The sequence below is a fragment of the Myodes glareolus genome, chromosome 1, assembly GCF_982192425.1.
Source record: "Myodes glareolus chromosome 1, mMyoGla1.1, whole genome shotgun sequence".
Taxonomy (NCBI): domain Eukaryota; kingdom Metazoa; phylum Chordata; class Mammalia; order Rodentia; family Cricetidae; genus Myodes; species Myodes glareolus.
The window spans coordinates 61,277,908-61,292,321 of record NC_142026.1 but is presented as its reverse complement, the minus strand read 5'-3'; the positions used below and the strand labels follow the sequence as shown (position 1 = coordinate 61,292,321).

The following is a 14,414-nucleotide window of genomic DNA, read 5'->3' as shown; positions in this document are numbered from 1 at the left end:
GCCCTCGGTGGAGGATCTCGAACCCTATTGGTTGCACGGCACAGCTTTGGCGATGTCCTCGAAGCTCATTGGTCCTTGCAGGAAGGAGCGGGAAAAGCAGCTCGAGCCAGCCGTTCCTCTTCGCCACTTTGTCGCCCTTTTCCCTGGGCCTTCTCCTGGCTGAGTGTGATTCGGCTCGAGGCTGTGGTAACCACCGACTGGCGGCATGACAATGATCCCAACCCCTCTCCTGAGCTGGGTCCCCACCATGGACTCCCTTTGCTGCTCAGCACTTCCCCCATCCACCCATCCCACCCCACCTCCCTACCCCCACCCCGGCTTCTGAGCGCGGTCCTCGTGCCCAGCCCCCTCCCTGGGACCCTGGAGCGGGAGGGGCGCCACAGGTCCAGCATTTGGGGGTAATGGATGGCTGCCGGAACCAGGGCACCCACGGAATGGTTGCTTGGGAAGGGACAGTGCATGCTATTGACTGTTGTTGGGCATGGGGTTCAGGGATAAAAGTGCCGCATGCAGCAGTGATTACATGGATTTTCAAGAAACCCATGCAGTTTGGTTCAAAGGAGAAAGTAGTGTCCTGAGGAAAACACCTTTGACCTACATCAGGTCGTCATCGCAAATGGCAGGGACTCAATAACCATTTTGGAAGGGGTTGATTTTGTTTTGTTTTTAAGAAAGCCCGGCCTTCAACTCCTAGCAGCGATGGCCTTGAACTCCTGATCCTCCTGCCTCTAACCCCCACCCCCAAGATCTCGTGTTACAGGCACGTGCTACTACACCCAGTCAGTTTTGGGTTTTTTTAAGACAGTCACCAGTTGCCCCGACTGGCCTGGAACCCACAGCAATCCTGCTGCCTTAGACGCCTAACTGCTTGGATTACAGAAATGAGTCAGCAGGCATGGTTCAGTAAATGTTTATTAAACTAATGGAGTCCAAGAAAAATACCTAATAAGCAGGTGATACAGGCCAGAAAGGATACAGGAAATTCAAGGCTAGCCCTTACCATTTATCAAGACCTTGTCTCAAAAAAAGGGGGGTGATGGGGGAGAACATTTGGTTAGCATTTGTTTATAAGGTTCTAGGTTCAATGCCTTTTTGTTTGTTTGTGTTTTTGTTTTTCTAGACAGGATTTCTTTGTGTCCCCCTGGCTGTCCTGGAACTCCCTCAGAAGACCAGGTTGGCTGCCTCTGCCTCCCAAATGCTGGGACTAAAGGCATGTGCCCCCACGGCCCAACCTAATGCCCATTTTTTAAAAGCAAATCCCCTCTAATGAAAATGGGATAGGAAATCTCTTGAGAATAATATTGTGACTAAAGAGTACAGAAACGGGCTGGAGAGATGGCTCAGTGGTTAAGAGCACTGACTGCTCTTCCAGAGGACCTGGGTTCAACTCTTAGCACCCACAAGGCAGCTAACAACGGTCCGTAACTCCAAGATCAGACACCCTCACACAGAGATACATGCAGGCAAAATACCAATGTATGTAAAAAATAAATAAATTATTAAAAAAGAAAAAAATACTGGCTTTCAAAGCACCATTGTTTTAAAAAAAAAAAAAAGAGTACAGAAACAAAGCTGGCCTTGGTGGCAGGCACCTTTAACCCCTGCATTCTGGAAGTAGGAGCAGATGAGTCTCTATGAGTTTGGGTCCAACCTGGTCTACACCGTGTTCTAGTCCAGCCAGGAATACACACATAGTGAGGGCTTGTCTCAAAAATAATTAATTAGCTAATTGATTATTTTTTTAAAAAAATCAGGGGGCTGAGGAGAAGGCTCAGTCAATAGTGCCTTGGGCACATGCCTGAGTTCAGGTCCCCCCATTAAAAGCTGGGTGCAATGACATGCCTGTAACCCTACCACTAGGGATGGGAGCTGCAACAGGTGGATCTCTGAAGCTCATTGGCCGGCCAGTCTAGCTAAAGCTGTGAGCTTCAGATTCAGTAAGATGGCCCTGTCTGGGGGGAAAAAAAATCAAAGCGGAGCACAGTAGAGGAAAGCTATCCAACAGTGTCGGCCTCAGCTCCACACACAGGTCCACGCAGCCACGTGCACACTCCTGAAACCCACACCCAGTCAAAATGATGGCATACAAAGAGCAGATGGGCATGGCTAGCACAGGTGGGGCTTAGGACTGAGCAGCCACGTAAGATTGTTTTTAAGGACTGGATAAATGCAAAGAGGTACAATGACGGGCGTTGAAGAGGATGCCCGGAAACCCTGTTTGGGAGGATAGAGTGTAAGCATCCTTGAGAACTCTAGGAGGGCAAACGTATCTGTGCCTGAAGCTGGCATTCAGCACGGCAAAAGAGGAAGATGTTTGTGTTGAGCAAATACTTGAGAAAGAAGAGAGTAGTTTCTGGGAAAGGAGGGTCTACGAGAAAGGTTATGGGCTGAAGACAGGAGAAGCAGGGAGAAAGCTGGGTCCTGAGAGGGACAAGATGAATGAGCACAGATGTGGCTTCCCAAAAGCAGAAGGGCTGGTTAGGACAGAGCCCATGTGACTGTCCTGAGCCACCACTCCTGCCCTAGATCCATGGACCCCAATGAAGCACCTGCTCTCCACCACTGCTCTGCTGACTCTTCCCCAGGGAGTGAGGACAGAGTCCCCCAGAGCACAGAGCTCATTCCCAGGAGACCTGTCAGTCGCTCTCCAACCTGTGCCCGCTGTCGTAACCATGGTGTCACAGCCCATCTCAAGGGCCACAAGCGCCTCTGCCTCTTTCAGGCTTGCGAGTGTCACAAATGTGTCCTTATCCTGTGAGTATAAGATTTGGGCGGGGGGAGGGGGGGCAATGGTTCTCCTCCAGAAGGCTGACTTCTGACTCTTAGGGAACGTCGGAGAGTCATGGCTGCCCAAGTGGCCTTGCGTAGGCAGCAGGAGGCTCAGCTGAAGAGGCACCTGGCTCAGGGCCTGATGAAAGGGGCAACCCCCCTGAAAGCTCCCCTCCGTGTCAAGAAGGGAGCCATTCGACCAGGGGTCCCTTGTGAGTGCCTCTGGCTGGGGATGGGACAGGGATTTGGATGTAGTAAGAGTAAGGACTTGCATCCCTGGCCTTAAACTCAGTCAGCATGTGGCCTTGGGCAAGGTGTTTCCTCTCTCTGGGCCTCACCCTGTCCAACTGTCAACTGTGCTGAAGGGGCTGGGGAGGTGAGGCAGCAGTCAAGAGCGCCAGAGCGGCCGCTGGCTCTCCAGGCAGCTCACCACATCTGTAGCACCAGCTCCAGAACCTAATGGCTTTTGCCTCAGCAGACACCATGCACAGGTGGGGCAAGACATACATGCAGGCAAAACACTCATAAGAATAAAATTTTATTTTAAAATGTGGGCAAGGGTGCAGTGACAACTGAAGATAGAAAATGGGGGATGGGGACAGTGAGGTGGCTCAGGGTAAAGGTACTTGCTGAACAAACCTGGTGACCTGAGCTTGATCCTCAGAGCCTACATAAAGGCCAAAGGAGAGAACTGACTCCCCAGAATTGTCCTGTGACCTGTACACACACACACACCATGTCACACAAACAAGAAGTTAAAAAGAGAGCTGAGGAGTGGGGCATGGTGAACATGTCTGTAACTCCCGCCCTGGAAAAGAAAGAGGAGAGTGAGTTGGAAGCCAAACTGAGCTACCAAACTAGACCCTGTCTGGAGGAGAAGGTGGAAGGGCTGGGAAAGAGAAGCAAAGCCACAGAACAGGCCAGGGCATGATAGCATGTGGAGGAAGGAGGATCGGGGGTTTCAAAGTCAGCCTGGGCTACATAGGGAAAAAAAAAAAGAATAAAGAAATCAGAGAGAGAACTTAGCTGAAGTTGGGATAGGATAGGGGTCAGGAAAGGAGTGGATCTCTCCCTGGTTCCTCGCAGCTGGAAAGGAGAACATAGCACCCCAGCCTCAGAGTCCCCATGGAGCAGTCCCACTGGTGCTGACACCCCCTGGGAAGGTAAGGAGACCGGGGCCCTGTGGGACGGCTCCTTGCCCGCCTTCTGCCCAGACTGTCCCCTCTGTGCTTTCTGCACTGAGTTCCAGCTCACCCCTGACTTGTGGTTGCTCTTCAGTGACTCACCTGGGACCTGTGGGTGAAAAAAGGTGGAACTTTAAGAGCCGCACATAGTTTCGGGTCCTGCCCTCATCCTGGAGCATGCTTGCTTCTGCAGGCTCATGCCCCTGCCCTGGGCCCTCTTCCCCCTACAGGAGAACTATGGGCCTCTGCTGCTCAGCCGCCCCCAGGAAGCCTTGCCTTTGCCCTGGACTCCGGTGCCTCCTGGGCCTTGGGGCCCTGGACACTGGCTGCCACCAGGCCTCTCAATGCCGCCTCCAGTAGTGTGCCGCTTGCTGTGCCAGGAACCTGCTGTCCCTCTGCATCCCTTCCCTGGTAATACATCCTCCTGTCACTCGATAGTTATCTGAATGCTAGGTTGCCGCCGCACCAGAAAAGGGAGAGGAAAAGGACACGTGGGGAGAGGAAGGACATCCATGGTCTCTGTGCCCATCCTTTCTGCTTCTCTTGCCCTCCTTAGGCTTTGACCCTGGCACATCTCTCCGGCTGCCCACTCATGGAACCCTCCCAACCTGCCCAGGATCTCGCTCAGTGCTGGCAGCTCCACTTTCTGGAGAGCCCCAAGGACCCCCTAACCTACCTCACACGTAAGTAAGAACACAACAGAAGAAAATTCCTGGCCATGTGTGATGGTGCACACCTGTAATCCCAGCACTTAGGAGGTTGAGCCAGGAATGTCAGGGCTTCAGGGTAATTTTCAGCTACACTACACAAGGTCAGCCTGGGCTACATAAAATTCTTAACTTAAAAAAAAAAAAGGAAAAGGGTCTCAGACTAACTCAGGCTAACAGGCAGGCAGATCTCAACTGTTCCTACTGTTTCCTGAGAGGCACTGACAATATTCGCACCTCTCAGAGCCTGTTTTAATATCAGTAATCTCTAGTACTCTCTCGTCTGGGGTTGTCATAATAATAACACCTAGTACGTGTTCTGACCTTGAACAAACAATGCTGAAAGCTGGACTGGAGAAAGCAGGCTAGTGGAGCAGACAGCAATCCCAGTCCTATGGGGTGCTATCTGCTTTTGGAAACCTGACACCATTGCTTCCCTATGATCTTCACAGTATTGTGGGAGGGAAAACCTGGGCAAGATTCTCATTTTATAGAAAGCAAAGTCCACAGAGTCCAGTGGCCAGCCTGGAACTTTGTCCCCAGGTCAGAATGCCCACTGTGTCTGTCTCTCCTTTTTCCAGATGTTCAACTCTGATACTCCAGTCCTGTGGAGCCCCGGACTCTCTTCTGCTACAGCCACAGGTCTTGGGAAAGAAATGGCCTCCATGGGCCTGGGAGGAGGCTAGACCTGCAGAAGGGAAAAGCAGGGGGCTGAAAGAAACACTTGCAGGGTGCGTGGAAGTGAGGGTTCCCAGTCTGCTCCTCCCTGCTCCTTCGCAGGCCCCTGGAACCCCTTGCCTGGCCTGGACGTCTGGCCCCTCAGAGCGGCAGTTGCAGCGAGAGGCAGCTGAGGCCCTTGTAGGTCTGAAAGATTCATCCCAGGCTCCCCGCCTGGCTCCATCTGTCCCCCCAAACCCTGCCTGGATCTCTCTGCTTCACCCCTGTGGCCCACCAGGTAACTTCCTGAGAAGAGAGAATGAAATAAGATTGGTTGGTAAGTGGAAGCCATTAGAATAAGCAGAGGCTAACCAAGATGGCCCAGACATGAGCTGAATGTCCTCAGGTTCAGGTCCCTAAGTTTCTCAGCCTGGCCTCTGAGACTGCAGTTGAAGTCACTCTTTACTAGTTTTGTTCTAAATGACAAATGTCCAGTGTCTTGCTATCAAGGAAAACCAGCAGAGCCTGGTCTCTAAACCCTAGCTTCCTGCTCAAGCCTGGGAAGGGAGAGCAGTAACCAGGGTCTGGACTAGAAGGGCTGATAAACTGTCTCCCAAGAGCTTCCATTCTGGCTGGGGAACCTAGAGACCCTCACAAGGCTCAGTGGCAAGACTAGAAGGAGAAAGTTCCAGGGGAACAAGCGGTGAAGGCTGAGAATGCCCCTGTCCAATGCAGTGTTGTCTAGAGGATCTGCTGGAAACGGGAGAGATGAGGCTGGGGTCTTCTGAGTATAGAGATGTGGCTTTTGAGTCTGGACCATCAGCTGAACAAAGGGGACCAGGGCAATGTTCAGACCCAGACAAAGCATGGTAGCTTTAGTGGGGGACTGGAGAAGGCATACTGGGGGCAGGAGGGATGGGCATAGACCACGGAAGGAGTGAGGGGCAGTGGGTTGGATTTGACCCGAGCCTGCCAGTTCCTGTCTGCCCACAGCTCCTCCTGGGGGAAGAGGATTCCAGCCTGTCGGCCCACCTCTCCGGCCCAGTCCAGCTTCCTCTGTCTCTCTGCACATTGGGCGTCTGGGATCCATCTCCCTCCTCAGCTAGAAACCAAGATGGAGTCTGCCACACTGGGACAAGGAGATGACAAACTGCAGGCACTGCATATTTGGTATTTTATTTATGCATTTTGCATAGGATTTAGTGTAATGCAAGCTTCAGCCTTTTCTTTTTTAAGCTTTCAGGTTCCTTTTGTAGTGTGGGTATTTCCTTGACTGGGGGTGGATGTTCTCTCGCCCTTTTTAAGTCCCTCAATGGAGGCAGCTGGGCAGTTTAAGAGGACCCATATCTAAATACATTTTTGCATGAGTTTATGTTCTATATATGCCTGTGTGCTCACGTCTGTCTCTGCATGTGAAAATACAAGAATATGTTCACATTGTATGTAGGTTTCTGTAAGCAAGAAATAAACCTTTGCTGTTTAAGCCATCAAGATACAGAGTTTACCCTGATTGACAGGACTATTCAACTCCCATCTCAAAATAGAAGTCATCTACTTAATAACTACCACAGAGCTAGGCATGGTGGCTCACACCTGTAATCCCAGCACTCACTGGCTGACGTCGGATTGCTTATGACATAGCTATAAACAACAACAAAGTAAAAAACATAAACTTGGACTTCTAATTATGCCCTCATAAGAATAACAGAGAGGGGCTAGAGAGATGGCTCAGTGGTTAAGAGCATGGGCTGTTCTTACAGAGGACCCGGGTTCAATTCCCAGCACCCACATGGCAGCTCACAGCTGTCTGTAACGCCTGTTCCAGAGGATCCCACACCTTCACCTAGAAATGCATGTAGAAGAGTAACAGAGGAAGGTACTGGGGAATCACCAATGTGGTAATTAATCAACTGCTCTGTACCAAATATAACCTGTTTTCTGCTATCCAGAGAGCCACAATCAAGATGATACCTAACTGGGGCAGGGAGAGCAAATAAAGGAGTGAAGACAGCCCAATGGAGACTGGGAAACGGGTTGTGTGTCTTACCTATGGGCAGTCTTCTCTAGCCTCGTGGATAATTCCTGGCAGAAACCTGGCCTTTGTTGCCACATCCTCTGGTTTTTCAAGAGAAATTAGGAAACTATGTTTCTGTGTCCAACATCTTATAATAATTTTCAAACATTAGCATAGCCTTCTTTAAATATTATATTGGCCAAATAACACAGCTTCTGGTCAACTTTGGCCAATAGAATACTAATTTGATACTAATCTAACATGACATTTTCCGGATGGGGAAATTGAAGCCAATCAGGACAGCAAAAACCAAGTTAGTTTTTACCAAGGATCTTCCTAACTAGGAAAATTCACTGTCTTCTTAAAATAATTAGAGGGGCCAGGCCTGTAGTGCAGTGGCACAGTGCTGCCCGGAACGATGAGGCCCGGGTTCAGTACCCAGTATCTCACACAGTGTATAAACCAGAAAATACAAAACTTGATCAAAGACTAGAGAATGCTTTCTAATTGTTGAGTCCCAACAGCAACTCTGTAATCTATACTGAAAATGGAAAGTATTAGCCAGCAGGTCAAGGGAATTGTCCAGAAAACAATCAGAATTCCTCCTTGTTGCCAGGCCTTGACATTTTATAAAGCACGGAATGAAGGATTTGAGGCTACAGGGAACACGTCCGGCAGAAGCAGTTCTCACAAGTGTCTCTCCCTTTTTCTACCAAGGTTGTCATTGTATAATGTTTTGGGTTGGTGTCCTCATTTGCTTTCCATTGCTGTGATAAACACCATGACCAAAGCAACTTGGAGAGGAGAGGGGCTACTTGAATGACATATCTGAACCTCAGTCAGTCTCTGAAGGGAGTCAGGGCAGATCTGAAGCAGGGGCTATGGAGGGGCACCGCTCACTGATTTGTTCATCATGATGTGCCCAGTCTACTTTATTTTAAATTATTTATTTGTTTTTATTTTATGTGCATTGGTGTTTAGACTGCTTGTATGTGTGTGTGTAAAGGTGTCAGATCTTAGAATTACAAACAGTTGTTAGCTGACGTGTGGGTACTGGGAATTGAACTCAGGTCCTCTGGAAGAGGAGCCAGTGCTCTTAACTGCTGAGCACTCCAGTCCCTCAGTCTGCTTCCTTACACACTAGGACCACCTGACCAGGGTTAGTAACACATACAGTAGGCTGGGCCCTCCCACTTCAATAATTACTTAAGAAACTGCCCATGGACTAGCCTGCAGACCAGCCTGATGGGGGCATTTCCTGAATTGAGGGTCCTTCTTCCAGATGACTCCAGCTTGTGTCAAGTTGACAAATAACCAATACAATTGACCCCTTGTCAACCTGACACACACACGCTGCTATTTAACAATTTCCTTTCTTGCTTATCCTCAAGATCTCATGTTAATATTAATATCACAGTGCAAAACATAGTCCAATTTGTTTGTTTGTTTGTTTTACAAAACAGAGTTTCTCTGTGTAGCCCTGACTGTCCTGGGACTCACTCTGTAGACCAGGCTAGCCTCAAACTCAGAGATTCACCTGCCTCTGCCTCCTGAGTGCTGAGTTTAAAGATGTAGGCCACCACACTTGGCATACAGTCCAACTGTTTAAAGACCTTTTTTTTTCTTGTTTATGCGCAAGGTTCTTTTGTCAACATTTATGTCTGTGCACTGTGTGCATGCAGTACCCAAGGATGCCAGAAGAAGGTGTCGGTTCCTCTGGAATTGGAATTACGCTTGGCTGTGAACTGCCGTGTGGGTGCTAGGAATTGAACCTGGGGTCTTCTGAAACTGCAGCCAATGTGCTTAACTGTTGCACCAGTTCTCCAGGCCGACCCAGTTAGTTGGTTTTGAGATAGGAGCTAGCTCTAACCTGGTTGACTTAAAACCCATTTTGTGAGCCAGGCTAGCCTCAAATTCGTGGCACTCTTCCTACCCCAGCTTACTGAGTGCAGGGTTTACAAGGCTCCTATGAGCCACCAGGCCCAGCTAATAACAGAGCATCTGTTTGCTAGTCCTCGGCTGTGGAGCCCTCTTGGAGTCCTTGCAGACAGGACCCCTGGTGAGCTATTGCTCCTTCCTCCTGTGTGTGGGGAGCTCAGAGCTCAGCAACATACCTGATAACTGATTGTTCTCCTGGCATTACCCGCATCCCTCTTTTTACTCAAGATGATGAATGATGGTGGGACCCAACAACACCCTGTTCTCTTAATTCGAGGCCTTGAGAAAATGGGCTATTCCTTCTCTACAGCAGACCGCAGAATAAGGAACCTGCAGCACAATCAGGGGACGCTGTAAGAGAACAAAAGACTACAGCCAGCCTCACACCTTTTGTCCCTCCCTAGTTATAACTTAGATATACGATTGCCCTTTAATAGACTTGCCTAAGCCTTGCTAGCAGTGCCGAGTTCTTTCAGTGACAGATGACTGAGCCCAAGAGTCATGGAGCAGCGGGGAAGCACTGCAAATGCACCTCACTATCTATGATGCTGCTGCTAGGGCTGACCAAGGGTCCCCAGGGTTCCAAGGTCACACAGCCAAAAAAAGATAAAAGAAAAGGCAAAAAGGCAGCATAACAAAGAAACGGGACACAGGGTAGTGACAGGAGAGCAGTGGGAAGGCTCAGGGGGAAAGGGCTGGCCACTGTGCCCAAGGACCCACAGGAAGCTAGAAGGTGAGAACAGCTCCAGGACGTTTGTTATCCTCTGACCTCCCCACTGCTGCACGGACCTCACACACACACACACACACACACACACACACACACACACACACACAAACTGCTCGTTTCCATTTTCCACCTCCCTTCACCTGCTGCTGAGGAGGCACCAGGCTCCTGGCCCTAAGCATCCCTGAAGTTTTAGCCAGTGGACTGTGAACACCGGTTTCCTGTTCTGCTCCCTAAGGTTGCCTGATCTGAGCTTTTGTCTCAACCTCTCTTAATACTCTACAGAAATGACAATAAGTTTACAACCAGGAAGTGCCCTCCTCGCTCTTCTCCACACAAGACCCCTCCCCACAACAATCCTGGTTTTGTTTCAAGGGCACATTTCACATTCTGTCATTTGACTATCCATATTCTGGTCACTCCAGAACATGACCTGCTGCTGACCACACTTATAGTCCAGGCAGGAAAATGACCTCATGACACCTACTCCATCCTCATTCCTGGTTCACGTAGACTCATCACTTAACTCGTCGCAAGCTCCATAGCAGGCAGTCATGCCTGTGTAGACTCTCATGGGATCCAGAGCTTTTCCCAAAAGCATGATTTATCTTTTATCCCACCAATATCTGTGTTAAGCTCTTCAGACCTTTATGTTCCTTGGAGGTACAGACTTGATTGTGCTAAGCTGTGCTAGTGTCACTGTGTTAGTGACAATCTATGTCCCCAACCCCCAGAAGAGTTATCCAAAGAGGACAGGCCTATTGTGGACTTTCTCTCTGGGGGACTCAAAATGAATGACTGACTAAACAGGTTCTGTCCAGTCCCTTAGGAATGGTGTTCCCTCCTAAGTTAGTGCATTCCACTGCCAACACTGAAACCCCAAGGAAAATGACTTCCTGCCCTCGGGCCATTCTTTTCCATTTTGCTTACTTTTAGTTTTACAGAAAGCAGTGTTTCCAATAACTATGGGATAGGGGCTGGGGAGCAGCCTACAGAATGTGAAAAAATATGTTTGCCAATTACACATTAGACAGAGGATGTAAGGGCTGGAGAGATAGGCCAGTGTTTGAGAGCACTGGCGGCTCTTCCACAGGACTGTGTTTGAGTTCCGCAGCCACATGGTCGCTTACAATTGTCAAATAACTCCAGGTCCAGGGGATCTAATACCTGCTTCTGGCCATTATAGATACCAGGCACACATGTCATACACAGATGTACTTGCAGGCAAAACACCCACACACAAATAATTAAATAAAAGGGAGAAAACTGTATTGAGTGGCTGGAGAGATGTCCAAGTGGTTGCCATACAAGCATGAGGATCTGAGTTTGAATCCCCACAACCCAGGTGAATCTAGGTGTTGTAGTGCACATCTGTAACCCCAGAGATCACACTGCAAGATGGAAAGCAGAGGGTCTCCAGAAGCTCATGAGTTAGCTAGCCTGGTGTATGCAGCAAATGGTGAACGATACTGCCGCTTCAGTGTGGGTGCTGGGAATTGAACTCAAGTCCTCTGGAAGAGTTGAACCATCTCTCTCCAGACTTTTCTCCTGTCTTAAGTATTAGTAACTCATTTCTTTTCAGTATCTTTTCTAAATTTTAAATTTTATCATAGGGGGATGTGCGTGAGCACGCGTGGTATGTGAACATATATGTGCCACTGGATGAGTTTATGCAAGTCAGAAACAACTATCTGTAGCTGGTTTTCTCTCGCTCTTTTTTTCCTACGGTGGGTTACAAGAACCAAACTCAGGTCATCAGGTTTGTATGGCAAGCACTTCGACCTTCTTAGACACTTCATTGGCCCTCATTCCTTCTTTTATCTTGAATAACATTTAATCGTCTGGAGGTACCACAGCTTCAAACATTCAAAATTTTATGCGCACGCAGGGCGGGGTTGGGGAGAGGACTAAACCCAGAGCCTGGCATGCAACATTCTTGTAGCTTGAAGCAGGAGGATTGTAACATGAGGGCCGGCTTGTTGGGGTAGCTGTCCCGCCCAGTACCCCACAGCCGGCAAGCCCCAAGAGAAATCACACACAGGACTCCATAAGGTTATAAACTGATTGGCCCATTAGGTCAGGCTTCTTGTTAACTCTTATAACTTATGTTACCCCATTATCCTTATCAACATTAGCCACATGGCTCCGTACCTTTCTCAGCTGGGCAAGTTACATGCTGCCTCTTCGGTGGTCTGCACAGGAGTGGCTTCCTGTGTCTCAGAATACTCCCAGTCTCTTTGCTCCACCCCTACTTCCTGTCTGGCTTTCCCGCCTATACTGCCTGCCTGGCCAATCAGCGTTTTATTAAAATATGATTGACAGAATACAGACAATTCTTCCACACCATTTCCCTCTTTTTTTTTTTTTAAACAAAGGAAAATACCCATAGTCCATTTATTGGGAATGTGAGCGTAGTATTTCAGGCTACTTCCTGCTGGTTGGGAGCACTGATAATCTTATGGGGACCTAAAGAAAATTTAGAGTTATAACCAAGTCCTGTCTGGAGTATCCTGTGAGTCCTGATCATCTCAGGCAGCATCTTGAATCTGTTCTGGATGTAGAACTCAGACATCTGGGCCATCTGTTCCTACTGAAGATTTCTCAGGTGGTCTTCCTTGATCATACTGGATTTTTCTTAACTCAGAATGAATCTACAACCTCTCATTTTCTGTGGAAACAAAAGCAAAATCTCTTCTCCAAAGTAACATACCTTTTGACTTCAGTTTTGAAGCTAGGGTATTTATAAAATACCTATCTTGGGTTAATTCAGCAGCATTTATAAACAAATATCTTTGTTTATATCAAATATTTATAAACAAATATCTTTGTTATATCAGCTGTTGCTCCTTCCTCAGCATTCAAACAATTTAAAGAGAGCATAATAGCACATAGTATCAAGATTCTCTGTATATTTTCCATCTTTATTTTAACCTCTATTTCTTTTATTTTTACTTTTACTTTTTAAGACAGGTTCTCTGTATATCTTTGTCCTGGAATAACTCTGTAGACCAGGCTGTCCTTGAACTCACAGAGATCTGCCTGTCTCTACCTCCTCAGTCCTGGGATTCAAGGCATGTGCTACCACACCTTGAACTCACAGAGATCTGTCTCTGCCTCCCACGCATTGGGATTAAAGGCGTGTACTACCACACCTTGAGATCACAGAGGTCAATCTACCTCTGCCCCTTGAAGTCACAGAGGTCAATGTACCTCTGCCTCCCAAGTGTTGGGATTAAAGGTGTGTACCACCACACCCAACTACTCTCTTTTTACTTTAAGAACTTTAACTTTTATCCTGTATATATTTTTAACACACTGTGAACCATTTAGAGGTTTTCTTACTCTTTGAATCTCTCTTTACTGTATATCTCTCTTTTTCTGATCACATGAGCCTTTAATTTACTAAGCAATATCGGTAGAACTAAAGCCGTGGCTTTGACAGCCCATTCCTTAGCTTTCCAGCCTCGTGGCTGAGGTACCGGCTGCAGCCATTTTTCTTGCCACAACTCTATGGCGTTTCAAGGTCCTTGCCAGCAAGCAAGCTGCGCATTCTGCTCACAGACCACACTCAGTCGGCCGGCCTGCCTGAAAGAGTCAGAGTTTGCCCTGGCAGGACAACCCAGAAAGCCGGCATTTTAAAACAGCACAGCTTTTTTCCTGCTACTGCTGAAATCCCGAAAAGCATACGTTCAGCTTTTCATCAACACTGTTTAAGTGCTTCGCGGCAGGACCTCTTAAAAGAGATGCAAGGTTTTGCAGCTAAAGCTGAGTCAGGAAGCCTCTCTTAGATGAGAGCATTTGCTTGCCTCTAGCAAGCCGAGCAGACCCGAGAAATTGCTGCTACCAAGAAACCATGCTTTATTATTTTTCAGGCTTTCTCAGGCTTTCTGTGGATTCTGGGCGCCATATGTAATATGACGGGGGCCGGCTTGTTGGGATTTCCGTCCCGCCCGGTACCCCACAACCAGCAAATCCCAAAGAGAAATCACACACAGGACTCCATAAGTTATAAACTGATTGGCCCATTAGGTCAGGCTACTTATTAGTTCTTATGACTTATCTTAACCCATTATTCTAATCTATGTTAGCCATACGGCTCCGTACCTTTCTCAGCTGGGCAAGTTACATGCTGCCTCTTCGGTGGTCTGGGCAGGAGTGACGGGTGGGGGGGGGGGGCGCTTCTTTGCTCCACCTCCTCTACTTCCTGTCTGGCTTCTGGCTTTCCTGCCTATACTGCCTGCCTGGCCAATCAGCGTTTTATTAAAATACATGATTGACAGAATACAAATAATTCTCCCGCACCAGGAGATCTTGCGTTCAGAGACAACCTTGGATAAATACAAAGTTCCAGACTTGGCTAAATGAAGCCCTCTCTCAAAACAACAACAACAACAAAAATAATAACGTTACACAGATAA

General features: G+C 48.2%; 1 protein-coding gene across 3 annotated transcripts; it reads left to right on the top strand.

The window, feature by feature from the left end:
• The first annotated feature begins 52 nt into the window (after positions 1-52).
• On the top strand, positions 53-6,808 carry Dmrtc2 (DMRT like family C2). Of its 3 annotated transcripts, XM_085694199.1 has the most exons (9): positions 53-186; positions 2,527-2,754; positions 2,827-2,981; positions 3,856-3,932; positions 4,184-4,364; positions 4,510-4,636; positions 5,242-5,302; positions 5,441-5,615; positions 6,294-6,808. In XM_085694199.1, the coding sequence occupies exons 2-9, from the start codon at positions 2,531-2,533 to the stop codon at positions 6,461-6,463; spliced, it is 1,170 nt and encodes a 389-aa protein (XP_085550325.1). In that variant the 5' UTR covers positions 53-186; positions 2,527-2,530; the 3' UTR covers positions 6,464-6,808. The 3 variants fall into 3 exon arrangements, with proteins under 3 accessions (XP_085550325.1, XP_085550328.1, XP_048296472.2); XM_085694202.2 differs by lacking the exon at positions 53-186 and having other exon boundaries at positions 361-2,754; XM_048440515.3 differs by lacking the exon at positions 53-186 and having other exon boundaries at positions 362-2,754; positions 6,311-6,443.
• Positions 6,809-14,414: the final 7,606 nt, after the last annotated feature.

Coding starts and splice junctions, on each gene's coding strand:
- Dmrtc2 (XM_085694199.1), top strand. CDS start 2,531: ATGGACCCCAATGAAGCACCTGCTCTCCACCACTGCTCTGCTGACTCT. Junction 4,365..4,509: donor CCCTCTGCATCCCTTCCCTG/GTAATACATCCT, acceptor TGCCCTCCTTAG/GCTTTGACCCTGGCACATCT. Junction 4,637..5,241: donor CCCCCTAACCTACCTCACAC/GTAAGTAAGAAC, acceptor TCCTTTTTCCAG/ATGTTCAACTCTGATACTCC.